Source organism: Mustela lutreola, chromosome 6 (assembly GCF_030435805.1).
Source record: "Mustela lutreola isolate mMusLut2 chromosome 6, mMusLut2.pri, whole genome shotgun sequence".
NCBI lineage: Eukaryota > Metazoa > Chordata > Mammalia > Carnivora > Mustelidae > Mustela > Mustela lutreola.
In genome coordinates, this window is record NC_081295.1 from 26,220,798 (window position 1) to 26,248,261 (window position 27,464).

Genomic DNA, 27,464 nt, shown 5'->3' on the forward strand with positions numbered 1-27,464 from the left:
GGATTTCTTTCATCCCAGAGTGGAAGTGGACCAGGAGGTGGCACCTATTCACTTCTTTGTTCCTCTCTCTTTCATACCAATGTAAACATATTCTCTTGTTCTTTTTTTAAGTCTCTGTGGAACCACCAACAAATTTACTTGAGAATTTCTTAGACCCTCCTCTCTCTCTCTCTCATTCACACATACATCAGCAAGGTACAATCTACATGCCTAACCCTTCCTGCTGCTTGTTCTGGTAGTTAAATTGAAATGGCACACAGAAGTGTCCATTCACTTATCTATCATCCATAGCTGCTTTTGTACAACTATAGAATTGAATAATAGCAAGAGACTCTATGGCCCACAAAGCCTAAAACATTTGCAGTCTTGCCCAATACAGAACAGGCTTGCTGACACTAGGGAAGGATCCAGCGTTTCGTTTTAGAAGATCTGCTTTCTTCTCCATTGAAAAGAAAAAGTTACTACTTTATTTGATTATCCGTTTTAGTTCTAACAAATGAAGCAGTCTTGATTTGTCCTCATTTAGCTAATATGCAGGATTACAATAAAGTATTCCAATACTTAATTCAGGTCCCAAACTCTAATTATAGGGAGGTGGTGGGACCTTCCGTCCTAGTCCCCATGTGTCTGGCTTGGCCTGTTTGCAAATGAACATTTGTATGTTTTTCCTTTTCTCTGTGCTTTGATTGTACCCTACAGATGGAAAACTCCATGGCTCAATAAAGACCATCTCTGTTCCCCAGGTATTTCTATTTTTACAATACAGGTTTGCAGAACCAACGAGTATTATATGTACAGGATTCCTTAGAAGGTGAAGCCAGAGTGTTCCTCGACCCCAACATCCTATCTGACGATGGTACGGTGGCGCTCCGAGGTGAGTGCTACCCGGCTAAGCTCATAGCAGTCCTGGGGCCCCCACTCACCGCTAGTCCCCTCTGAAAAACCAGACAGGATGGACCATATTGGAGAACAGGTGCACATGCAATATCAGGAAAGCTAATTTTTGCACAGTGTCTTTAGAATACATGAGTAGCCACATGTTCTGGTGGCATGAAGCAGAACTGGAGAATAACTCACACTGGGCCCAAATTAGCTTCTGGGGCTTCTGAGACATTTAAGAATCGTCACCATTGCTTCTAACATCTCTGAGACCTCTCTGTGTTTAGGAAAAAAGTCTTCTATAAGTAATCTAAGCTCTATGAAGAATGTTCCAGCTGTGAATGTACAATACGAAAGAATATTTACAAGCTCTCTTTCCTTGGTGGAGAGGAAATGATCAAAATTTTAAAATTTAGTTGTTTTAGAATTAAAAGTAGAAAACCACAGTCTTGTAAGAAATTAGACAACTTGATACCCTGTTCCCTGAAGATTGCAAGTTTAAAACTGGAATTAGGTAAGTTTTGCCTGTAGTTGCCATGTGTTTCCTAAATAACCCCACCCTGAGATAACCTCCTCCACAGGCCCTAAAGATTACCCTAGGCTTGTGCCATTAGCACTAGTTCTAAGGATGGAAGTTGGCGAGTCACTGGTTCTATAGTTTAATAATTGTATACTCTGAGAATCATCTGTTGTTAGGATCCTAGATTTTGGTGAAGTTCGCTCAGCATTTCCCCCATAGTATCTTAGCATCTTCTCTTTTGTAGAGAAAGCACAGGCCAAGTCTCAGCCCTGTGGAGTTGAGTGATTAGAACATTCTAGTCCTATAATCAATTAGGTGGGAATGAAAGGACCCTGTTTTCATATCACTCTGTGAAGACCCTTTTATAAAGCCACTCAGTCATTTGGTGGTTCTTCCCCTCTTTCTCCTAAGTAGGCTGTGTATGTAAAAAATGATACTTTATATAATTAGTGTTGAAAGTAATCAGTATTGAAAATAAGATGCCAGGCAGCTAACTAAGAATATTCTTCCATGAGTTGAGCTTGTGGTTCTAAATGAGTGTATGGTTCTGTGTAGTAATAAGTCCAGTGTAGGATATTGTTTAATTTTAAAAACAAATCTTTGTTAAAATTAAAGTTCTTATAACTCTCCAGAAGAACTTCATTATAAGAGGGTCTCTAAAAGTTCATTTCCATAACTTTAGCGGAATGCCTGCCACGGATGGGTCCTGATAGCTGAAAGGGAAAATTAGACATGGGACCTGGCCTCAGTTTTTTAGTGTTCTGAAAATGATACAGGGAAGTTACAGTGTGGGTAAATATACAGGTTCTTTTGATAGAATATGATTTTTTTACAAATCAACATTTTTATTTAAATTTTTCCTGAAAATTTTCTAATTACATATAAATAATTTATGTAGAGTGAGAAGTATTAGCTCCACATTGCCTTCTAGACTCTTCTCTGTATTTATATACAGATGAGCTTGAATACTTCATAGCAATTATAAAGGATTAATAAGTAGGTCTTGTGAAATTTTAAACTTATTTGCCACTAACAGAAATTCCATGTAAAACAGTAGGAAGCCTCTGAAAATAGTTGGGTTTCTGAGTATAATTTTCAACCCCTGGTACAGTTTAACAAATATTAAAAGAGGAAATCTGCAGTGTCCGTATCTGGTACCAAATGCTCTCTATATATGCTTTATAAAAGCAAATATAAACATAGAAAATTTCTCAACACACATTCCGTAGTGATTAGAACATTCTCTCATGGTCTTAAAGAAGTAGACACTCGTAACAGTTCATAGATGGTGTTGCTTTTCTTTCTTTTTCGTGGTTGCTTTGGTACAGGCTCCGTGTGAGCCTTCACTGCAACCCTCAGGCTTTTTTACCTGGGCTTGTGCTGGTTAGGTGGTGTGGACGATGTTAATCCTTGAGTGCCAGCGATGCTCAGAAAATGAGGGTATAAAGAGTGATTTCAAATACTTTGGAATCCATTCCAAAAATTACTTAATGGCTTCCATTTAGTTCTGTTACATGGTATGTGTCATAATCCAGTCATTACTGTAAAAGCAGTTTCCTTATTCTTTTCCCCTCCTCTTTAGGGTATAAATAATAAAATATGCTGAAAGTCTCAGATGAGCTCTGCTTTTAACTGAACTGCTCACTGAATTATAGCAATATAAACGATGGAAGCATCTTAGCAATCCAATCCAATATGTCGTTTTATAGCCGAAGAACCTAAGACCCAGAGCACTTGTCCAAGCTCTTGAAGCGAATTCCTGTGTGACCCAGTCTCAGTCCCCAGAGGTCCTCAGGACAGGCTTCTTGCTGCCTCCATCACACATCTGGCAGAGAACATGTCAGGCAGCATGGAGGGCAGCAGGCAAAGCTAGGGATTGTGTCCCCATGGGCACTGTGTGAGAATTTGTCTTGTGTCCCACAGGCTATGCCTTCAGTGAAGATGGGGAATATTTTGCCTACGGTCTGAGCGCCAGCGGCTCAGACTGGGTGACAATCAAGTTCATGAAAGTTGATGGTGCCAAAGAGCTTCCAGATGTCCTCGAGAGAGTCAAGTTCAGCTGTATGGCATGGACCCATGATGGGAAGGGGATGTTCTACAACTCCTATCCCCAACAGGATGGAAAAAGTGATGGTAAGTGAAGGTGGCAGGTGAAACACCTTTCTCATGAAATACAAGTGTAACTTTACATAACTTGAAAGGCTAAACCCTACATAGAAGTAGTTTGGTATAGAACCAGATTTCTTCAAAGGGTGTTGTATCAGCATTGTTGTATGACAGATCACCCCAAAACTAGTGTCTTAGAATAATAATTTTTTATTTTTATTTTTATTTTTTGCTTGGGAGTCTTGGGTTGGTCAGGTAGTTCTAGATTAGCTGAGTTCTGTCATGTGTCTGTGTTCAGTTGTGGGTCCATTGGCCTTTGGCTTGGCTCTGATCCTTGTGGTTTCTCCTCCTCCGGCAGGCCAGCTTGCTTGGTTTTCCTGGCAACTCACTTATGCCTATAAGCCTCTTTGATACCTGCACTTGCTGCTGGCCCTAAATCATGGTGCTGTTCTGTTGGCCAAAGCAAGGCACGGAGCCAGCCCTTGTTCAAGGGGTGGAGAAACAGATGCAAGGAACCAGGAAGAACTAGGCCATTATTGCAATCAGTCCTTTTCAAATATGTTTTATCTGCCAAGGGGTCATGGAGAAGATTTTTTTTCCCTTGAAACTGCTTTATTTAATGATGTTCGGTGATTATAAATAATTTATAAACTATAAATTTATACATAATATAATATATAAATATAATATAAAATAGAAATATTTAACATAAATTTATAAATTGTAAATAATAATAAAAAATAAATATATTTTTGTACTGTAATGATCACATCTCTTCCTCCGATTAGAAGTTACAAGGCATTTGGTTGATTTATCTTGACACTTTCTCCTTGTGAACTTCCAGGACACACCTTTGTTCTTCTTCTCTGCTACACAAAGGTCCTGCTGTGTTCAAGCAGTCTCTTTCTTTCCCCCTTCACTCCTCACCTTTCCAGAGAGAAAGGCCCACCTACCTTGTACCTCGCTGTTGCAAGCTGTCAACAGTCACCTTCTTCATGCTACCCCATCTCTCCACAGGGACCTGTTGTCTTGGTTGGTCTTTACTCATGGGTTTTACAATCCCTTTGTGGGAGGTTTGGAGCTGAGGTACAGAGGTACAGAGGCTCAGTGGCTCAGTTACTTGTTGGAGGCCTGGAGCTGGCAAGAAGCACAGCTGAGCCAGTACTTTCTGCTACATATGCTGTCCCCTTATCATGACCTACTGTATCTTGTCTTTAGATATGCTAGCTTGCTTTTCTGACTTCCCCCAGTTGAATTGGGAATAAGACTATAATTCTTTTCATCTCTTTCGGCTATCTTCAGCTTTTGCTACCTTTTAGTTAGGCAAAATCAATACTTTTTTCTAAATTCTACAAGAGGGGCTGATTTAAGAGTAGGCTTTTTATTTGAGGATGTTGGCTAAAGAAAGACCTCTGTGCTCTCTATACTAAATTAGCTGCCTGTGTTAAGAGTGGTGCTGAGTTAGAAATGACTACTTTGAGTTCTAGGAGACCAAAGATGTATTCCCCTGGCCATTTCTTGTTAGAGAGCAATGTTATTAATTTGTGAAAAACATGAAAATTATTATTTAGGCTCAGCTTTCAGTGGCAAAAACAGTAAAGCTTAGTTACAGTGATTGATTTCAGAAAGGTACTATCTGCTCCCCGCAGTAATTTGCTGCCCTCTTGTCCAGAGGACCTCAGCAGCCCCTCAGGTTGTGGGGTGGAGGGACTTACCAATGAGGCTAAGCCTTTCCAACCATGTGCTTCCTGGAAAACCCATGGAAAATCACCAAGTGCTGTAGAAGCTTTCTTTTATATTATGGTGTTCTCTTAACTTCTTTTTCATTGTCCTGAAAGCTTAGTACCTTTTTGTAATGAAAAAAATAGTTCAATCTCAAAACATCTTCCAAAATCAACAAATAAGTATGAATTACTTCCAGGGTGATACCCAACCAGTACTTTAAAAAAAAAAAAAAAAAAAAAGGAGAGTGAGACTTCGTCTTTGAGAGCCTTTTTAGGTTCACAGCAAAATGGAGCAGAATGCACAGATTTCCCGTACAGCCCCTTCCCCACACATGCAGAGCCTCCACTATTACTAGCCTCCTTCCCCTGAGTAGATACAGTCGATGACCCTCCATTGACACGTCATAATCCCCCCAAGTCCAGAGCTTACACTCAAGCTCACTCTTAGTATTGGGTAGTCCACAAATTAGACAAATGTAAAATGGTATGTTTCCTCCGTTATAGTATCATACAGAGTTTGACCCCCGCCCCCAAGCCCTCTTCCACCTGTCCGTCTCTTCCTTGTTCACTAGCCTCTGACAACCACGGATCTCTCTACTGTCTCCATAGCTGTGCCTTTTCCCAAATGTCTGTAGTTGGAAACATACACTGTATAGCCTTTTTAGACTGGCTGCTTTGACTTGGTGATATGCATTTAAGTTTCCTCCATGTCTTTTCATGGTTTGATAATCCATTTCTTCCTAGTGCCGGATAGGATTCCATCATCTGCATACAGCCCAGTTTATTTATCCTCTCACCTATTTTTTAATCCATTCAACTACTAAAGGGTATCCCAGTAGTGTGGAAGATGTGGCAGTTATCAGTAAAGCCACTATAAACATCTGTGTTCAGGTTTTTGTGTGGACATAAGTTTTCAAATACTTTGGGTAAATACCAAGGAGTGTGATTGCTGGATTGTATTGTAAGAATGTTTAGTTTTGTAAGAAACTACAAACTGCTTCCAAAGTCACTACGAATTTGCATTTCTGCCAGCAATGAATAGGAGTTCTGTTGCTCCACATCCTCATCAGCATTTGGTGTCGCTGTTGTTCTGGATTTTGTCAATTCTAATAGGTGTGTAGTGGAATATTATTGTTTTAATTTGCATTTCTTTGTGACATGATGTGGACCATCTTTTCATGTGTTGCTTTGCCATCTGCATATCTTTTTTTTTTTTTTTTTTTAAAGAAAGCACACACATGCACAGGGAAGGGGCAGAGGGAGAGAGAGAATCCCCAGCAGGCTCTACACTCAGCCACTCAAAGCCTGATGCAGGGCTGGATCTCACCACCCTGAGATCATGACCTGAGCCAAAATCAAGAGTTAGATGCTTCGCCCACTGAGCTGCCCAGGTGCACCTGCAAATCTGCTTTAGTGAGGTTATTGTTAAAATCTTTGGCCCATTTTTTGATAGGGTTAGAGTTTCAGAAGTTCCTTATAGGGCCACCTGGGTGGCTCAGTGGGTTAAGCCTCTGCCTTCAGCTCAGGTCATGATCCCGGCGTCCTAGGATGGAGCCCTGCATCGGGCTCTCTGCTCAACAAGGAGCCTGCTTCTCTCTCTCTCTGCCTGCCTCTCTGCCTACCTGTGATCTCTGTCAAATAAATAAATAAAATCTTTAAAAAAAAAAAAAGTTCCTGGTAAATTTGGGGTGAAAGTCCTGTATCAAATACGTCTTCTGCAGATATTTTCTCCCAGTCTGTGAACTGTTTTATTCTCTTGACAGTGTCTTTCACAGAGCAGAATTTTTTTATTTTAATGAAGTCCAGCTTCACTTGGTTCTTTCATGCGTTGTACCTTTTGACATTTTATCTAAAAAGTCATTGCCAGGTCTAAGGTCACCCAGATTTTCTCATATGTTACCTTTTGGGAATTTTATAGTTTCACATTTACGTTTAGGTCTGTGATCCATTTTGAGTTAGTTTTTTTGAAAGGTACAAAGTCTGTGTCTAGGTTCATTTTTTTGCATGTTGGTGTCCAGTTGTCCCACCACCATTTGTTGAAAAGGCCGACTTTGCTCCTCTGTGGTGGGCTTTGCTCCTTTGTTCGAAGACCAGTTGACTGTGTTTACGCGGGTCTGTTTCGGGGCTCTCTGCTCTGCTTTATTGATTCATCTGTCTGTTCTTTTGCCAGTATCATACTGTTTTGATTACTTACAATAAATCTTGAAGTCAGGTAGTATCAGTCCTCCAGCTTTGTTCTTTCTCTTCAATATTGTCTTGGCCATTCTGGGTTTTTTCTCTTTCCATATAAACTTTAGGATAAGCTCACGGATAGCCACAAAATAGCTTGCTGGGATTTTTATTGGAATTAAATTGCATCTGTAGATCAAGTGGGGAAGAATTGACATGACAACATTGAGTATTCCTGTCCATAACATGGAGCTTTTCCATTTATTTAGTTCTTTTTGATTTCTTTGATCAGTTTTTTTTTTTTTAAGATTTTATTTATTTATTTGGCAGACAGAGATCCCAAGTAGGTAGAGAGGCAGGCAGAGAGAGAGAGGGAAGCAGGCTCCCTGCTGAGCAGAGATCCCAATGCGGGGCTTGATCCCAGGACCCTGAGATCATGACCTGAGCCGAAGGCCAAGGCTTCACCCACTGAACCACCCAGGTGCCCATGTAGTTTTTCCTCATATAAGTCATGCATAGTTTGTGAGATTTGTACTTGACTATTTAATTTTGGGGGGTACTAATGTAAATGGTATTGTGGTTTTTAAAAATTTTTTTTGCCAAGTGAAATAAGTCGAGCAGAGAAGGTCAATTATCATATTGTTTCACTTATTTGTGGAACATAAGGAATAGCATGGAGGACGTAAGGAGAAGGAAGGGGAAAATGAAGGGGGGGGACATTGAAGGGGGAGACAAACCATGAGAGACTATGGACTCTGGGAAACAAACAGTTTTAAAAGGGAGCGGGTTGGGGATGGGTGAGTCTGGTGATGAGTATTAAGGAGGGCACAGATTGCATGAAGCACCGTGTTATACGCAAACAATGAATCATGGACCACTACACCAGAAACTAAGGATGTACTGTATGGTCACTAACATAACATTATAAATAAAATAAAATTTCTTCATTGAGGTATAATTAACATAGAACATTATATTAGATTTAGGTGTATAACATAATGATTCAATATTTGTATATATTTTGAAATGATCACTGTGTAAGTCTCAATCATATCCCCATACATTGTTATGGTTTTTTTTTTTTTTCTTGTGATGAGAATTGTTAGCTTTTTCTCTCTTAGCAACTTTTAAGTATGCAATACAGTATCATTAACTAACTATGGTCACCATGTTATATATCACATCCTTAATGATACTATGTTTTTAATTTCAAATGCCACATATTCATTGCTGGTATATAAGAAAGCAGTTAACTTTTGCATATTAACTTTGTATCCCATGGCCAGGTAAATAACTTTTTAAATGTTTCTAGCATTGTGCAATATGGGTGGGATAGATTTTTCTTAAAATTGCCAACTGCACTTCAGTAAACATTTTTAACTCCTTCAGGTACGGAGACATCCACCAACCTCCATCAAAAGCTGTGTTACCATGTGTTGGGAACTGATCAGTCGGAAGATATTTTGTGTGCTGAGTTTCCGGATGAGCCTAAGTGGATGGGCGGAGCTGAGGTATGGAGCTACTGTGAAACTGCCCCACAAACACAATGTCCCATGGATTGTGTATATGGATGTTCTTGTTGTGTGATCTTTAAGGATGTGATGAGTCCTGTGAGCGAATATTCTCTTGTTAAAAGTATTGGTATTCCAATTGACTCTTAATAATGAAGGTGATGATAAACCTTTTAACTGCAACTTCAACATAAAAACCTTAATACAAAGTAATACATGCTTATGGCTAAAAAAAAAAAAAGGCAAAAGTGCAGAATCACATAAAGCAAAACATGAACATTTTGAAATTCAGAATCTTATGTCTCAGAAGTGAGGAAAGTATCCTTCCCCAAAATTTACTTTGTATAAATGAGAAATTGGGGAGAGAGGGAGTATATGTGTTCCTTTTTCACACAGCTTTTCTCTTCATGCATATTGTTCACTTGTTTTTACATCAAAATGTGCATTTTGAGATTTTTCCCATCTAATAGATATTCAGGTATTGCTTGGGGGTCTTGGCCATAACCAAACTGTATTGGAAGTCTTCGAAGTTACCGGCCCAGATTTTATTCTGTATCTTGAGAATCAACTATGAAAAAACTTAGAGGGACTTAGAGTAAAAACTTAACTCTTACTAGTTTATTTCTGGGTAGTAAGAAGTATTTTTTAAAGAAAAGCATTCTGAATGTTTTGATAGAGGTGGGCTGTTGGCCCATTTATAATGGGAATGAGAAATCCACTAGAAGATCTTTATAAAGCTCCCGGAGTCACTTACTTAGAACTTTGGTTAAAAAAAAACAAAAAAAGGAACATTTGATATTCAAAGTTGGGCTCATGGGTCTGGTTCACAGGAGATAGAATAGGAACTCATAGTGTTTTAGTTCATGTGCATTGATACACCTTATTCCAGATTGTCCTTATATTTATTTATTTATAAGTTTCCCTAGAATGGGTTGGCGGACTGCTGCCTGCCTTCAGGCCACATCTGGCCTGCTGCCAGCTTTAGTAAATAAGGCTTTATTGGAACCCAGCTGCACCCTTCATTTTGTGTCGTCTGGGGTTGCTCTCGGATGGCAATAGCGGGGTTGAGTCGCTGCAAAAGGCCCCGTGGCCCACAAAGCTAAAATATTTACTTTCTGACCCTTAGTAGAAAAAACTTGCCAGACTTTAATGCAGTGTGTGAATTTTTAGTTCTGTGACCTGAAACTGTCCTTTTCTTGTGCTTTTTCCTTCTCACTTAAGTGCCTCCCCCCTGAGCCATCCTTGTGTAGTTACTACTGTCATTTTTCTCACCTATTTGTTTTTTATGCTGTCTCTGACTCTATTTATAGATCGTTTCTACCCTTTCCTTCTTAGTTCAGCTTCTCCTCCTATTTAAGTCTTCTGGTTACTGTGGTTAATAGATGTTGGTTTATAAAATAATATAGATTTTTACTCTCATCTGAGTGAAACAATTAGGGAGATGAATAAGCTACCAGTGTTTTAATGTTAGATCATGTGTTTCTCTTTATCTTTTTGGAGGAAAGGTATTGATGCAGAAAACCTTAAATAATATGTTCAATAATCAATTTTATTCCCCCTGATTCTTCATAAAATCAAAGGCCAACTTTCCTAGAGAAATTTTTATATTTCAGAGCTAATAATTTCATTACAGCAGGCCTGTTTTAATTAAGGTAGATGTATTTGGTTGATACAGTAACATGGATATTGAAAATAAATGCCAGAATATTTATATAATTTAGTGTATTGGACTAAAAGGAAACAAGCTTTATAGTAGAATATGCATGCAGCTCAAGTTGCTTGAATTTCTCTTAATGTTTGGTTGAAGCAGTGAGGTTTTTTTTTTTAACTTTCCAGCTGTGGTAAAATATACATAACAGAATTACTGGTTTAATCATTTTTAAGTGTAGAGTTAAGTGTCATTAAGTACACTGACATCATCATGCAACCATCACTAACCATACACCTCCAAAACTTTTTAATCTTGCAAAACTGAAACTGTCCCCTAAGTAATAACTCCCCATCTCCCCTGCTTCCCCCATTCCCTGGCAGCCTTCCTTCTCCTTTCTGTCTCCCTGGGTTGGACTATTCTAGGTGCCACGTATAATTGTCCTCATGTAGTATTCGTCCTTTTGTGACTGGCTGTTTGACTTAGCACAAAGTCCCTAGGTTCATCCATGTCATAGCATGTGTCAGAATTTCGTTCCTTTTTATAGTTGAATAATATTCCATTATGGATAGCACCACATTTTCATTCATCTGTCAATGGATATGTGGGGTGTTTCCTTAGCATTGTTTTTTTTTCTTTTAAAGATTTTATTTATTTATTCGACAGAGATCACAGGTAGACAGAGAGGCAGGCAGAGAGAGAGGAGGAAGCAGGCTCCCCACTGAGCAGAGAGCCCGATGCGGGGCTCGATCCCAGGACCCTGGGATCATGACCTGAGCCGAAGGCAGAGGCTTTAACCCTCTGAGCCACCCAGGCGCCCCTTCCTTAGCATTGTTGTGAGCAGCCAGTTTTGAAGTGAGGGGCACCTGGCTGGCTCAGTCGTTAAGCATCTGATTCTTGATTTTGGCTCAGATCATGTTCTCAGGGGCGTTGTGATATCGAGCCCCGTGTCAGGCTTCTGCTGGGCATGGAGTCTGTTTGAGATTCTCTCTCCCTCTGCCCTTCCTACCCCCACTCACTCACTCACTCTCAAAAAAAAATAAAAGATAAAAATATAGTGGAGATATATATGTATTTAACATACCTACATTCAGTTCTACCGGGAAAGTGAAAAGAAAAGCACATTGAAGTAGTTGATGTGATCCTTCTACCATTCATTAAAAAGGTGTTCACTCTATGTAAGTTATCTGATGTAATTTTTACCAAAGCCTCAAAAAGGAGGTTATCATTCCATTCCATTGCATGGAGGAAGTAAAATGCCTGCCCTGGAGATTACCTTGCACGTGCCTGGCTGCAACTGCCTCCTGAGTGTGTTAGAGCCACAGCCTGTGTCTTCCTAACCCGGTGCACTCAGCCTCTCTGGTTAGAAGGAAAGAAGGCTTGTAGAAACAGCAGCGAGGACTGTTGAAAGGATACATCTGTACTGCACAGAAGTAATAAAGTTGTTAAAAAACTTCAGGGACATATGTGGTGAGTCCCAAGGAACTTTATATTGGATCAGAGCCTTAATAGTGAAATATATAGAGCAAGTCTCCAAGAACCAGCAGGCTTAGTAAGTCAAAGCTGGGCATGGTCTTCCTTGAAGCTGTGTTCCACCCGCTTGGGTGGTCTTGTTATAACAGGTGTCACCCCTCCAGGTGCCAGGGTCGGTCGCTTCATAACCACACACTGATGCGTGGTATTTTTCAAGTAGTACTTTGGGGATCATCATTTTGAACCCAGTGTTTTGTTAATACCTTCCACACTTCAACAGTGTCTGAATGGAGAGCTAGTGATGGTGTACTGTGACAGAAACTCCGAGATTGTGTCCTTGTCCTGTTGGTGCAGCCTCGGGCACATCCCTTCTCTCCAGTTCTCTTTCCTTCATATCCCCTGGGGCTTTTTTGGCTGAGAGTCTATGGCTAGAGGATTCAGCACAACATCTCACTGACCCTGACTCAGGCTTCCTAGGTGAGAAGGTAGCTGCCGGATGTGAGAGCAGCTTGGGCTTTGTGGGTGTGGTTGGTGGGGCCTTTCGGGGGGACGGTGGCTGGCCAGTGTGTGGATGTGCGTGGATTTCTCCGGCGACCCTCCGCACCCCTCCCTTTGGCTGCTGCCGTCCAGGTTCACTGAGGACTTCCCTTTGTATCCTAGACACTGTCTCCTTAGGACTCCTTTTCCTTCACAGAGGTCTCCTCTGCCTTCTTGCACAGAGAGGTCTTCCTGCCTGGAGCAGTCCACCACATAGAACCAGGAAGAAGCTTTAGTTTTGCCATCATTGCCCTTGACAGCATCTGCCCCCAGGATGACTGATACTATGTAGCAGAACCCACAGCTTCTGGACGTTTTTGGGTATTAGAACTGTTACAGAAGATCACATGCTGCTTCCCTCTGCCCAGCTCATATTTGGTGAGCACAAGAGGGACTGGACGGGGAATAGGGACTACTCAACTCCCTGCTTGGGGTTTTTGTTTTGTTTTTTTCCCATGCGAAGACTTTATTCAAGATAGCCTCACAGTAGCACAGCCCAGTTATCCACTATCAAGCGCATGAATGAACTAACTGGTACATCCCTACAGTAGAATACTACGCAGCAGTAGAAAGGAACAGACTGTTGATATATTCAGCAACAGGAATGAATCTCAAAATACTTACGCTCAATGAAAGCTAGAAGAAAGGAGAACGCAGGAGTACAGAATGTTTGGTTATATTTATAGAACATTCTGGAAAATGCAGACTAGTCTATGAAGGCACAGTACAGATCACTGGTTGCTTGCAGACGGGGGTTGGGGAACAGGAGGAGGGGACGCGAAGGGGCAGGAGGAGACTCGGGAGGATGATCAGATGGGGACTCTGGAATTGACGCTTCACAGGTGAGGCCATTCTGAGCAATGACAGTCTCCAGTTCTCTCCCCTCTGTTACTCCTCGTGGGCTGGTTCTGCAGCGGCCCTGCAGGGAGGAGGAGTTGGAGGAGGCGAACGGGATTCTTGCTGCTCCGGAGCTGTTTGTCGGCGTTTGGTTGCTACTGTCCGCTCGCAGTCATGCCCAGTGTCTTGGGCTCCTTGATGTAGGGAAACATCCTTGCGTAGGGAGAGCCCCTCCATTCTGGGAACCTGTTTGCTGTTCTCTGCGGTGGATAGTAAATGCTCTGGCTCACGCTTGTGTTGCCTCCCAAGGCTGCTGCTCCCAGCACGGTCCCCTCTGTAGCGCCCGTCCATCCTTTTTCTGCAGGGACCTTTCAAGATGGCTGGAGGGAGGCTACCTTCCTGGTGTCTCTTGTTCTGAGGGAAGCAACCTCCATGGTTTGCTCCGTCCCAGAAGGGTGTGTGCTGGTCAGCGACACTCTCCTCACCTGCTGGCCGAGAGCCTCCTCCCTTGGGCCCTGCAGCTCCCTCATGGCCCTGGGGTAATGTGAAACCCATCTAGCATTTGGCTTAGAGGGACAGTGGTGTCAATTATTTAATATAGACCAGAAGGTTTTACCTAGAAGGCAGGATTGTGGGAGAATAGAAATTGTCATGTTTTTGAAGATTCTACTGGATTAAAAAAAAATTCCCTTTATTTTAAAGTGATTCTCAGAGCATTTGGGGTGTGTGGGGGGAATAGAAACAGGGAAATCAAGTATTTTGAGGCACTTTTCCCAGCAGAGGGTGCTCTAGAATGAAGATTCTGAAAATGTGTCAAGTACGTTTAGAAAGGATTACGGAGAAAATGCCCAGCGTCTCTGTGACTGTCTAGCTGAGTTCTGTATTGAGAACCGAATTCTGTCATAACTCATTCTTGAAAAGAGGGCTTCTTTTTCACAAAGGTAATCCTAATCTTCATGTTTATCACATATCTCCGTTGTGTGTTCACTTGTGGTCCCTAGACATTCAAGTATGTGTGTATTTGTGCAGAGGTTTGTATATTAGATGTATATGTTAACGTGTGAAATCACTGCCTAGTGCTGGACTCTGTGGACACAGTGAACATTAGTGTGAGGTTCGTGCACGTGAAGACCCTCGAGGCCTGGTGTGCACCCAGCTTTGCCTTCCAGAACATAGGCGGCCTGGGTGTCTCGGTGTCCCTCAGGGAATTCCGCCTCACCTGCCCCTCACTCACTGCACAGCTCGGCTTGAGCAGAGCCCTTGCTCGGCAGCCCTCTTCGTGGTCAGCGCACTTCGCGCATCTCTTCCCCGGGGGCCCAGGAAGCCATAGGCTTGGTGTCCCCTAGGTGTGAGGGCCGTGCGATCCTCGGGAGCACAGATGGGCGCGCTCGGCCCTTTGGAAGCTGTTCTTGTTGTAGTCGGCTCTTCGGTTTATGAACATTTCACAGCACTGCTGACGGGTTTAGGGGCGCATGGCACAATGTCCATCAAGTTCCGTTCGTCTGCCGTTTTAAAGACACTTTGTCCTCCCTGCCCCGAGCTTTGGGGGCGGAGCCGGCGCGCGCCGCTTGCCTCGCTGGTGAGCCTCCTCTCCTCGCGCAGTGAGAGCCTCGCGCCCCGCCGCGGCTCCCAGACCCCGGTCCCCTGCGCGCGCCGCCGGGGCGGCTGAGCGGCTGTCTTTCTGTCCGTCCCGAGTGGATCCCCAACCGGACTCATCGCTCGTGCCCTCTCTCTCCCCAGAAACCGCGGGGCATGATAACATCCGTCGTGCTGATTAGCGCAGGAACATCCAGCGCTTCGTGGGGACGGGAAGGCCAGAAGCCGCCCCAGACCCGACTGAGAGTTCAAGCTAGCAGCAGGGACAGCGCCTGCTGGGGGAGAGATGGGTTTGGGGGTAGAGGGTTGGATTTGCAGATCAGTCGCTTCTCACCTCACCCCCTTGGTCAGTGAGGGAGAAAAGAAAACAAACAGTGGATTCTCAAACAACCCAGCTGCTCTGCCCGCAAACAGCAATGGCAGCTCTGTCCGGTCAAGACCTAGTTACTCATCTTAGTTTGAGTGCGGGTTGTTTTTTTTTTTTTTTGTTGTTGTTTGTTTTTTTTTTTTTTTAACCCCCTAAAATTTTCTGTCAGATCTGTTTCTGGCATACTGAGGAACACCTCATACAGGCTTTGGGTTGGTTTCTGTTCTCCCGCATTGCTGTGGGACCACAGTGTGCTGGGAAAGTGCTCTGACTGAATGACTCCCTGTTGGGATGTTTGTGTTAATCCAGGTCACAGGAGCCTGTGACTGCCCCTGTCCGGGGTACCTCAGCTCTCCTGTAGTTGTACACATCCATCGTGAGTCGCCTAAGCGAGGCACCGTCATTGTAATGATTAGTTTGACCTTTAAAAGTTGTCCTCAGCTAAGTTCTGGAAACATACTTAATATTAAAGAGATAATGTTAGGATTCACTACTATTGTGAAAGGAATCCAAAAGAGACTATAAAATAAAACATAAAATTTCCTGCTCTGAGAGGCACATGATTAACTCCCAAAGCTATTAAAATCCATTTTATTTCTTTTGTTAATGTTCCAGACCATTTTAAACCTCACTGCTTTTTAGGATATTTAAAAAAAATATATATATATATATACAATTCTTTTGTCCTAATATTTAAAAGGAATACTTTCCTCAATTTGAAAAAGTGTGTGTAGATTCAAATTATGGGGGGGAAAAAAACAAACAAACTTCACTTCTTGTTAGATTCTAAGTGGAAATTATATATACCAAAGAATTTCATGTCTGTAGAGGTTTGGTTAACACAAGACCACATGGCGGGAGTTCAGTACCTCTTGCATAAAATAGCTTATGAGTTCTTTGAAAATGATAATGTGTTTGGGACACTGAGTAGCTCTGTTGGTTAAGCCTCTGCCTTTGGCTCAGGTCACAATCCCAGGGTCCTGGGATCCAGCCCTGTGTTGGGTTCCCTGCTCAGCAAGGAGCCACCTTCTCTCTCTCTCTCTGTCAAATAAATGAAATCTTTTTTTAAAAAAGAAAATATGTTTGATACAAGTTCACATATTATACACACACACATAAATATTAGCTATGTGTCTTTGTTGTTTTGAAAAACACCTTTGTAGGGGTGCCTGGGTGGCTCAGAGGCTTAACAGTCCCTCAGTTAAGCGTCTGCCTTTGGTTGGAGTAATAATCCCAGGGTTCTGGGATCGAGTCCCCACATCGGGCTCCCTGCTCAGCAGGGAGCGTGCTTCTCCCTCTGCCCTTTACCCCACTGTCTCTCACTCTGTCTCTCTCTGTCTCTCCAATAAATAAGTAAAATCTTAAAAAAGAAAAAAAATACCTTGTAGACAAATGATTGGGAGTTTACAACATTTAGTGATCTTTGTTCATTTTCTCTTAACATGAGATGCGTAAAGAAAACTTAGTTGATTCAAGTCATGTAGAAGGCCCAGCTGTTCTTATTGTATAGTGTGGAGACTGAGAATAGCCAAATTCAGTGAATTTAAAATTTTTATGTGCTAGTAATAATAATAACATAGGTTTATTGTGGTTTTTTGGTTTTATTTGTTTGACAGAGATCACAAGTAGGCAGAGAGTCAGGCAGAGAGAGGAGGAAGCAGGCTTCCCACTGAGCAGAGATTGTGATGCAGGGCTTGATCCCAGGACCCTGAGACCATGAACTGAGCTGAAAGCATAGTGTTTAACCCACTGAGCCACCCAGATGCCCCGTTTAAAATAAACTATAAAGATCCCATTTTCCAAAAAAACTGCTAGTATTGTCTTATTGTATTTCACACTCATTTCTGTAAATTCATTTTAAAAAAAAGCATGGGGGCACCTGGGTGGCTCAGTGGGTTAAATCCTCTGCCTTCGTCAGGTCATGATCTCAGGGATGGAGCCCAGAGTTGGGCTTCTCTGCTCAGTGGGGAGCCTGCTTCCCTTCCTGTCTCTCTGCCTGCCTATCTGCCTACTGTGTCTCTGTCAAATAAATAAATAAAAACTTAAAAAAAACCACAAAGAATGGTTGGTAAAGCTGATACATCTTGTAAATATGGAGCAGCTATGATCCAGACCCAGGTCTGAATGGGTCACTGTCACACCTGTGTGAGGCATTAACTGAAGACATTTGATAAAAACATTACTTGGGACTAGATTCCCCTCAGGTATATTCCAGTTGCTGTTTATCTTTTAAAAATTCTATGGTGTTATGACTCCTGGATTTGTAGAGGTTATATCCTGAATGTGCTGATTCATGTGAATTTTGTGTTTGTTGAAGCAGCATATGTGAGCCTAACAGAATACAGAACGAAATACATACTCCATCTTACAGCATGAATGATGTCTGTCAAGGGTTTCCTTATATTATTACCTCAGTGTAGCCTGGTGCCACAATACACACAAGTAAAACTTTTTGGTAATTAATGTGGCTTCTTTAATGAAAGTATGAAGTCTGATAATCCCACACCTTATGCCATTTGATAAGTGTCAATGAATGTGACAGTCATTACTGGGTCCCCTCTTCAAAACAGAAGCCAACACTAAACAGCAGTTTTCTCCAGTAGCACAAAACACGCCAAGCCGAGAAAGCAAAAGATTAGAGGGGAGCACTTCTTTCCACACTCGTCCAGCCTCCCTTTGGGGGAATTTTCCTCAGTCACGCCTTGAAAACTGAATAGGTCAGGCTGAGAATTCCCAGCCGACTCATAGTCCTGAGCCACATTCTTTTACGTAAGCACCTTATCAGCAGTCGGGTTGAAATCTCGTTCTGCACATGCTGACTCTGGTTTCATTTCTAGCTGATGCCCTGGGAGAAGTGCATTGTTTGTTGGGCCTGCCCAGGAGGCTGAGTAGTTGTGGGCTTTGCTAGGTTACACACTGCCTGTGTACGAGATGTTGTGATTGCCTTGCATGCTGTTACAGGTCAGGTTCCTTGGCATGCGGACCGGAAATTGAATGGGCGTGCTTTCAAAGCCTGTGCTGGGGGGCGAGGGCAGAGAGAAAGGAGGTGAGCTGTAATGCAGTCATTAGGACGACCTCGGCCAGTCCTTCAGGGAGCTCTCGAGCTGCATTCACCTTCAGCATTTTCCTGACTGGGGCTTTATATCCTTGAGTTCATCAGTCATTACATGGGGGAAGAACCCAGAAGGATCTGTGACCTTGGGAGAGGCGGTCCTCTCCAACCTGAGGACAACCTGAGGACCCCAGCACTGGCTGCTCCCGGCGCGTAGCCGACCGCAGCCTCCCCTGCACGTGCTGCTGTCCATTGGCAGTCCGTGCCCTTGGGAGTGAACATATGCAGCTCCAGTATATGTCAGCACAGTTCTGGGGACCAGATAGCTGTACCACTGTAGCAGTTGTAAGGAGGCAGAATTCAAGCAACTGTTTTGAAAGAAATTCTACTTCCCTTTTAAAATCACGTAAGGACCCTCCCCTGGAGCCTTCTCAGCGCTCACCCTTCCTCCACCTCCGCTCCCTGTTAGCTGCCCTTCTCTGCACCCCCTTCATACTTCACACTTCTTGCCGTTACTACTCTGTGTGCATGTATGAGTCCCTCTCTTACTTGCATCTGAGCATGAGCTCCTCCAGACCCTGTCCTGGGTGGCTCAGTGGGTTAAAGCCATTGCCTTCAGCTCAGGTCATGATCCCAGGGTCCTAGAATCTGCTCAGCAGGGAGCCTGCTTCCTCCTCTCTCTCTGCCTGCCTCTCTGCCTGCTTGTGATCTCTGTCTGTCCAATAAATAAATAAATAAAATCTTTAGGGGGGAAAAAAAAAAGACCCTGTCCTATTGATCTGTGTGTTTCAGAACCTGGTTCAGCAGTGGCCAACTCCTGGTAAACGCTGGTGGAATAAATGGCCTTAGCTCAGATTGCCTGAATAGTGGCCAACTGTGTTTGATGGCATAAGTTAAATCATGTCCTGTTAAAACCAGCCACTATGGTAACCATAGTTGTCTCCAGCTCCCCCTCCCCACCCCAGAAGCGAGGGAGCCGTGACTGGGGTGACTTTTCATTTGTTTTTCTCCACTGAGGTTTGCCTGGTTATGGATAATGAAAAGCTGAATAGTAAAGAATGGTTATTTATGAGTAAATAAAGAATGATAGCTTTAAGGGGCGCCTGGGTGGCTCAGTCATTAAGCGTCTGCCTTTGGCTCAGGTCTTGATCACAGGGTCCTGGGGTGGAGCCCCACATTGGGCTCCCTGCTCGGCGGGGAGCCTGCTTCTCCCTCTCCCTCTGCTTCCACCCTCATGTTCTCTCTCTTGTGTTCTCTCAAATTAATAAATAAAATCTTTAAAAAAAAAGTGATAGCTTTCATCCCTGTTGGTGGTATTTGGAGTAGAGTTACTGGATTTAATATCCACAAATGTAAATATTTGGTTTATAGTAATTCCTAGAAATTTTTTGTTAATTAATACTTAATTACATAAAACGTGATTTTCATGAAATAAGATCATTTGACTTAAGGAAAATTTGTTTAAACAATATAGACTTAAAGTAGAAGAAAGCTGTGAAAAGCAAAGATTTAAGAATTACGTCTTTTATAATTGGTCAGATTAGTATTACTCCCATGTTGCAACAAGTCTGTGCTCTTGAATCAGATTAATTGCTTCCAGAGAACACAGTTATTCTAGTTGATATCATATTATTTAAAGAAAAAACAATAATATTTTGTGAACAGGAATTTATAGTGTTTTGTGAAGGCCTAATGGGGCCCTTGGCTCAGTTTTTTATCTGTTTTCTTTTTATCTGGATTTCAGAAGAGTCACTTATTTTTTTTTAAAGATTTCATTTATTTATTTATTTGTCAGAAGGAGAGCACAAATAGGGGGAACAGCAGGCAGAGGGAGAAGCAGGCTCCCCACTGAATAGGGAGCCCGATTTGGGGCTTTATCCCAGGACTCTGGGATCATGACCTGCATCAGAGGCAGATGCTTAACCGACTGAGCCACCCAGGCGTCCTAGAAAAGTCCCTTTTTTTTTTCTGTTGAGATGCAAGTGTCCTCTTCGTTAATAGTATTTTTCTTTCCTCCTCCCAGTGATTTCCAAAATTCATTTTTAAAATTGCCTTTAAATAGTCTGAATGTGAAGCTAAGGCTAATATATATACATTATTACAATTTTAGTGGAAGAAGGTGTATTTCTAACCTATGTATTTGGGGATAGCAGTGACACTTAAAAATGATTTCAAAATCTGAGATTTTGAGCATCTGAAAATTGAGAATTGTTTCCAGTTTAGCAAATTTGCCTGGTGACTATGGACTGTGACTGGGTTGTGATGAAGAGAGCTATAGTGAAAAAGACGGACTGAATTGGCATCCCAACAGTAATGTACCTTGGGGCTTTCTACCTTCGATTAAAAATAAACGGCTACAATACTTAATCCAGCCAGAAATGCTGAGAAAAACTCATTAGATATGCTCGTAACACCTGTCATCAAAGGTTTGGTGTGTTCTTGCAGTGAGTTTTACTGCCCTGTCTTTCCATCAGCTGGGTCACTGCAACTGAATTAACCATCATTTATGATCGATATATCATAACTTTAATCACTAAGCCATAAAAATTCCATCTTCATTTAAAGGATAAGAAAACAAAACTATGAAGTATTAATGAGGCTACTTTTCATTACATTTGATAAAGTTATGATCATAAGATTGCTTGACAATATTCACAAAGGATCAATTAAATATAAGGTGAAACTAAAATTCTGGACATGAGTTTATTAACTTTGTATATGAAAACCTTAAGGAAAACATAAAAGCTTAGAAATAGGGTATACATAACCACCAAAGCAGTCAAAGAAGGGACAGTGTTCATAAAGAAATTTTTATTAATGCAATACCAACAGGAAAGAAGGGGAGAGCAAAGTGAATAGAATACTTGAAGTTAAAAACGTGGAAGCCAGTATATTGGCAATAACAATTAATGGAAATGGAATATAGATACTTAGGTCAGATTTTTTAAAAACTCAGTCAAGTCTAACGTTATTTGCACGAGACCCACTTAAAATGATGATGGGTAAGTTGGAAATATAGTGAGAATGAGAATGGAGAAAAGGATTAATGGAAATCAGAAATTTATATGAGGTTTTTCCAAAACTGATGATCTCTGGAAAGACTGTGAGGAGCTTGGCAAAAGATGGAAGAGAACGCACTGGAGGCATTCAATGTTATGTGTGGTTTGTGGCAAAGACCCATACAGCGAAATGTGATTCGTGTTTGTGATGGGAAACTGCTTCTGAACACAGAAAAATGTCACTAGGAAAGAGCAGCCAAATTAAACGGGATTTTCTAGAATTTTTGGTAAAACTATAACTTACTTGGAATCCCACTGCTGTTTCTCAAGTACAGATTATCTCTGTTCTTTAGAACAGTTTTTTCTGAGAAGGAGATGTTCACCTTACAACATCCTGTGCACTGCCGAGTGTTTAAAAATGCTGGGCATTTTAGACAGGTGTAGGCATTATGATTGATTTATAAATGCAGAAGAATCTGATTGGCTAGCAGCAGGTGGTCTACCAAAATGAACCTGTCGACAGAGAGTGAATGGGTATTTTCATTTGGAGAGCTGGAAATCTGCAAATCCTGCAAATCTAAGCACTTGCTGCTGGTAGGCAGTAAAATCTGAAGTAGTCCATGCTCAGACACTCTCTTCTAGGTGACCTTTAGCTCGGGGCCATCACATTGCCCTGGTGGAAGGAATCAGTGCATGTGGGCTTGATGAGAGCAGTGCAGCAAGTTAGAGTGAATGTTGGACAGTTTCACCTCTACATAGAAGAAGCTTGACCCAAAGGCTGCAGGTAGTTCATAGACGTTTCAGTGGAACAGAAACAGTAAAAATACCTTACTGGGTAATGAAATGGAAGGAAATATGTCATTGTTACATTTTTTATGAATCATGGGTATCGTCTTTGAAATTAGTTCCATATTAATTATGTCCTTAATTCTTATATCTGTGTATTTCAAGCATGCACAATAATATACTCTTAAAGATATAATTATCTAATAAAAATTAAAAATTAGTTAAAAGAATGAAAACATAATGACAGGAATTTGCCTCTGGCCTTGGCAGTGTAATTGGCCCTAGAGCAGCCCTCCTGCTATCAACAGCGAGAAAACCACTCGAGATCAAGCAGTCCTTTGCAGATGTAGTCAGCAGGCATTGCTGGACCATCATCTGTAAGAGCAGCAAGTCCTGTGACAGCCCCATCTTTCCGCCTTTCTGGAGATATTTTCTGGAATCTGGCACAAGGACGGAGGAGCCCACAGAATATTGCGGTCTCCCTGCCTTAGTATCTAATGAATTCAGGAAGACTGAAGCCACTGGAATTTGCAGGCAGGGAACTACCACGAAGAGTCCCAGAATTCTGCCTTGGTCTCCTTTTGTGTCCTTGCTGACCTTTAAGTAGTACATTCATAGCATGAGACTTTGTGATTCAGGCTAACTACTACCAGGGAGCTGTAAGCCAACAACTACCAGAGGGTTAACAAGTCAGAAGCTGCCACTTTCTGACCAAAATGGAAAGACCTTGTGAACACCAGGGTCTTCACCAGCAACCCCAGAAAGGCCCACCTTTGCAGTGGGGCTGTAGATGTTCCCCACCAAAGCTTGAAAACAAGCTGATCAATGGATCAGCTGATCCATTGGATCAAGCTGATCTACTAACAAATTAAGTGCCTCAAAACTTTTTAAAGGAAGACAAAACAAACAAGTCAGAAAATCTAGACAACATTCAAAATGTGTAGAATCCAATTTTTAAAAGTTGCAAGATGTATAAAGCAGCAGAAAAATGTGACTTATAGCCACGAAAAATAGTAGCCAGTGAAACAGACTCAGAAATGACAGGTAGTAGAACTAGCAGACAGGGACTTTTTTAAAGCTATTATAAAATAATTTTTAAAGGATTTGAGAAAATGTTAATATAATGAACAAAGAAATAATATAAAAATGAGCCAAACATTTTTCTAGATGTGAAAATAAGCCATCCAAAATGAAAAAGTCTCTGCGTGGGTTTAATAGCAATTTAGATACTACAAAAATATCAGTGCATTTGGAAACAGGACAATTGAAAATAAACCAAAAAGAGACAGAACAAAACCAAAAATGAACACAGCCTCATCTGTGGAACAATGCTAAGTGATCTAACATTGCGTATTTGCAGTCCTACAGTAGGGGTGAGGGGGAATGTGAAAATACATAGGAGGGGGAAAAGGTCAAAAGTGTTATGTATTTGAGAAAATAGACAAAGCCATGGTTCCAAAATGCTCGACAAATCTCAAGCAGGGTCCTACCGCAAAGCCCATTAATTAATTTGTATAAAACCTAAGATGATGATAAAAAAATCTTAAAAGCAGCAAGCACATAGTGAGGAAACATGGTGAGAAAACGGTTGGAAATGACTTCTCACCTGAAACAATGCAAGGTAGGAGACAATGGAAAGAAAGCATTTTCCTTTTCGACTGCCATATTTAAAAGTACAGTTCTTCCCCTCCCCAGGCCCCACATCCTGCCCCTCCCTTACCTACACCTGTTCATGTTCTCCATGGCATTCATCATTTTATAATATGCTACATAATTCCATATGTGTCTCCTCCATTAGAACATTTTTTTCCTGATCTGTTCACTGATGTATCTTTAAATGTCTTGCACATAATGGCTGCTTAGCAAATATTTATGGAATGAACATATAAAAGAGTAACACTTGTTGGTAAGTGTGTGAGGCTTCTGAAGACAAACAGAACCAACAGGTTATGTGTATGTATATATAGAGAGATTTATTTTTGAAGAGTTGGCTAGGGGCGCCGGGGTGGCTCAGTGGGTTAAAGCCTCTGCCTTCGGCTCAGGTCGTGATCCCAGGGTCCTTGGATTGAGCCCTGCATCAGGCTCTCTGCTCGGCGGGGAGCCTGCTTCCTCCTCTCTCTGCCTGCCTCTCTGCCTACTTGTGATCTCTGTCTGTCAAATAAATAAATAAAACCTTTAAAAATAAATAAATAAATAGAGCTGGCTAACATAATCGTGAAGGCTTTACAAGTCCAAAGTCTTAAAGGTCTTAAAGGTACATCGGCAGGCTGGAAATCCAGAGTTTCAGTTTTGAGTCTAAGGGTGGTCTGCTGGCAGAACTCCTCCTTGCCTGGGATGGTCACTGTTTTTCTGTTAACGCTCTGGGCTGGTTGTATGAGGCGTACTCACATTATGGAGGGTAATCACCCTTAAGAATCCACCAATTTAAATGTCAGTGTCATCCAAAAAACATCTTCACAGAAACATCTAGAATAATGTTTGACCAAATATCTGGGTACTGCAGTCTAGCCAAGTTGCTAGGTAAAGTTAGCCATTGTAGTAGGATGTGGAAAAACAGGAACTGTCATTCACTGTGACACGTCAGATGTAACTTGGTATGACTATTTCGGAAAATAATTTGGCACCACCTCACAAGGTTGAATATGTGCATATCCTGCCACTGAAAAATTTCATTTCTCTTTATAGACCTGGAAATACAGATAAGGCCGCAGATTAACATGTTCAGAATTTTTGTGACGTGTTACTTGTAATACGAAGAAAATAAAAATAAAACATTTATTCGTGGGAAAAAGGATCAATTAATTTTGGTATATTTTTAGATCTGAATACTGCATAGCAATTAAAAAATGAAATTAAATATACGTATGTTGACATGGATTGATTTTTTAAATTACATTGAATTAAAAAAGGTTAATTCCAAAATGATATGTGTGTGCATTTATATAGAGTTTGAAACCACTTCTATTTCATTTTGGAAACTCAAAATTATAATATATTGTTTGTCATATTAGTCTACCAAGATTGTTTTTGCTACCTGAGATTCTCCTGTTTAATACTACCAAGGAAATCCACAGAAGCACAGGCTTTTGGTCTTTTACATCGTGTTGTAGAGGCAACTAAAGATACCCAAGGATCTGCTCAGTAGAAACCGCATCACGTCACCAAGTTGCACCACCGATGAACTTTATTGTGTCCTGCCTGTTTTGCTAATTCTTACTCATTTACAAAAGTATTAAAATATGTGACCCATGATGAAATTTCAGGGTCAGGGATATTGATATTTAGAATGGCAGATTGCATGTATTCTCAGTTAAAGCCTAGACTATAAATTTAAATAAAAATCACATTGAGTCACGACATGCAGTTATATCTGTTGATATTTTCCATTTAAGTATTTCACTATGCTTTTTTTTTTTTCAAATTGTGATGCAAGAGAAAAATAAATTAAAATTGATGTTTATCTTTTTTCTGACTTTCTTTGCCAGTCATAAATTTGGGGTAACCATATGACATTTGAGGTTAACCTTTATTTTTTAGTTAACAGTGGTTTCACAAAAGAGATTTTCTAATCAGCCCCCTGCCCTGTTTTTATTTCCTTCCTAGTTGTCTGACGATGGTCGCTATGTCTTATTATCAATAAGGGAGGGATGTGATCCAGTAAACCGACTCTGGTACTGTGACCTACAGCAGGAATCCAATGGCATCAGTGGTAAGTTATCTTTCAAACAGGCAATAGTCCAGAAAGCTCCATTAAGAAGCAATTATTTTGATCTTTTAATTGATTTCCCAAGAAACCTCCTTCCATTCAGCCGTATGAACCCTCAGTTCATATTTTTTCTTTCAGTATTGTTGCATAAAATGAGGAAAAATTGAATGAAGCTCTTTGTTGGCTTTAGCATTTTCTCCATAAATTGAGGTTAACCATATACTTTGCATATGAATGTGGACGTGTCTGTTGATTATTGCAGATGAAGATTATTGCAGTTAAAGAGAATCTAGCTCTTTGGTCTGCAAAGCACTGTAATTGTCTAGATGTAATGGTGCAAAGTGTCACAGGCAAAAGGAAGAGACCCGTGAGAATTAGTCAGGTTAACAGGTAATTATAAGATGCTTTCCTAGCACTGAGCCACATGCACAGTAACAGCCTGATTTTGCTTTCTGGGAGCCTTATACATCATGAGAGTAAGCATAGGACCAGCCAGCTACAGATTGTGGCGGTGGCTTATTTTAAATGTTGCTCTCTTTGAGCCTCTAGGTCATAGCAGCAGCATTATCGAGTGTTAAAGCTTTCCAGCTGCACAATTTACTGTGCTAAGAATACCCAGACCCCAAAACTGCACAGATAGGCTGGCACTCAGATAAGGACAGGAAACTAATTACACTGTTCTGGTTAAAATAAATATATTTTAGAGAATGTGATGCAGATTTTCAAACTATATAATTTGAGTGCATTTTAAATTATTAAATTACTTCACTGTGTTACATTATGATAAGAAAATATACATTTTTTTTTTGATCGGGCATTGCTTCATTTTTAAACTTCTCCCAACATTCTTAGATACTGTAGAGCGCCATTCCCAGATGCAGAAGGATGAAGTCAGCAGATTGATTCAGGTGTGACATATATATCCATTTAATAAAGATACTTGTAGGGTTTTTTCTGTTAAAAAAAAAAAAAAAAGATACACCCATTTTGATTTCAAAAGGAAGTTGCAAGAACCACACCAGTTGTCACGTTCTTTGACAGGAGCAAAACCAGCACCTAAAAATTGTTCGCTTGAGTTTCCAGTCTAGTCGACACGGAACTGAACCTCTGAAGAATGGGATCTGGAAAAAACAGGGACAGCTGTTACTCTGCTGTTACCCACACAGTATTCCTTTGTGAGTCTGAGATAGTGGAAAGAACTTCACTTTTCTCCACTTTATTATAAATTCCAGTTCCGTCATTCTTCCTCTAGAGAGCGCCAGTTTCATTTTCTTTTTATTACTTTCTCATTATATATTTAAATTATTAGCTAGACTTGTTATTAAATGATGCAAGTTAACAAATCAAAAAACACAAATTGCTTAATTTCCTTTAAGTACAAGGAGGAGAATTTCTTCCATAGACCAGTATACTGAACTCGTATTGCTGTGTCCGCTTTAATAATAGTAATAACTGAGTGAAACTTACAGAAGAGCTGGCAGAACTCAAGGAAAGTCTGTTGTCTTCCAGACCTCTTGGTCTTTATCTTTTTTTTTTTTTTTTTAACTTTGCATA

General features: G+C 41.1%; 1 protein-coding gene across 1 annotated transcript in view; it reads left to right on the forward strand.

Annotated features, from left to right (window-relative positions):
- Nucleotides 1-27,464, forward strand: part of PREP (prolyl endopeptidase) — a 113,771-nt gene that overhangs the window by 23,594 nt on the left and 62,713 nt on the right. Inside the window, exons 4-7 of the mRNA XM_059176980.1 lie at nucleotides 744-874; nucleotides 3,323-3,532; nucleotides 8,788-8,909; nucleotides 25,808-25,913. Of these exons, the coding sequence (XP_059032963.1) occupies nucleotides 744-874; nucleotides 3,323-3,532; nucleotides 8,788-8,909; nucleotides 25,808-25,913 (569 nt within the window). The remainder of the gene's footprint in view (nucleotides 1-743; nucleotides 875-3,322; nucleotides 3,533-8,787; nucleotides 8,910-25,807; nucleotides 25,914-27,464) is intronic.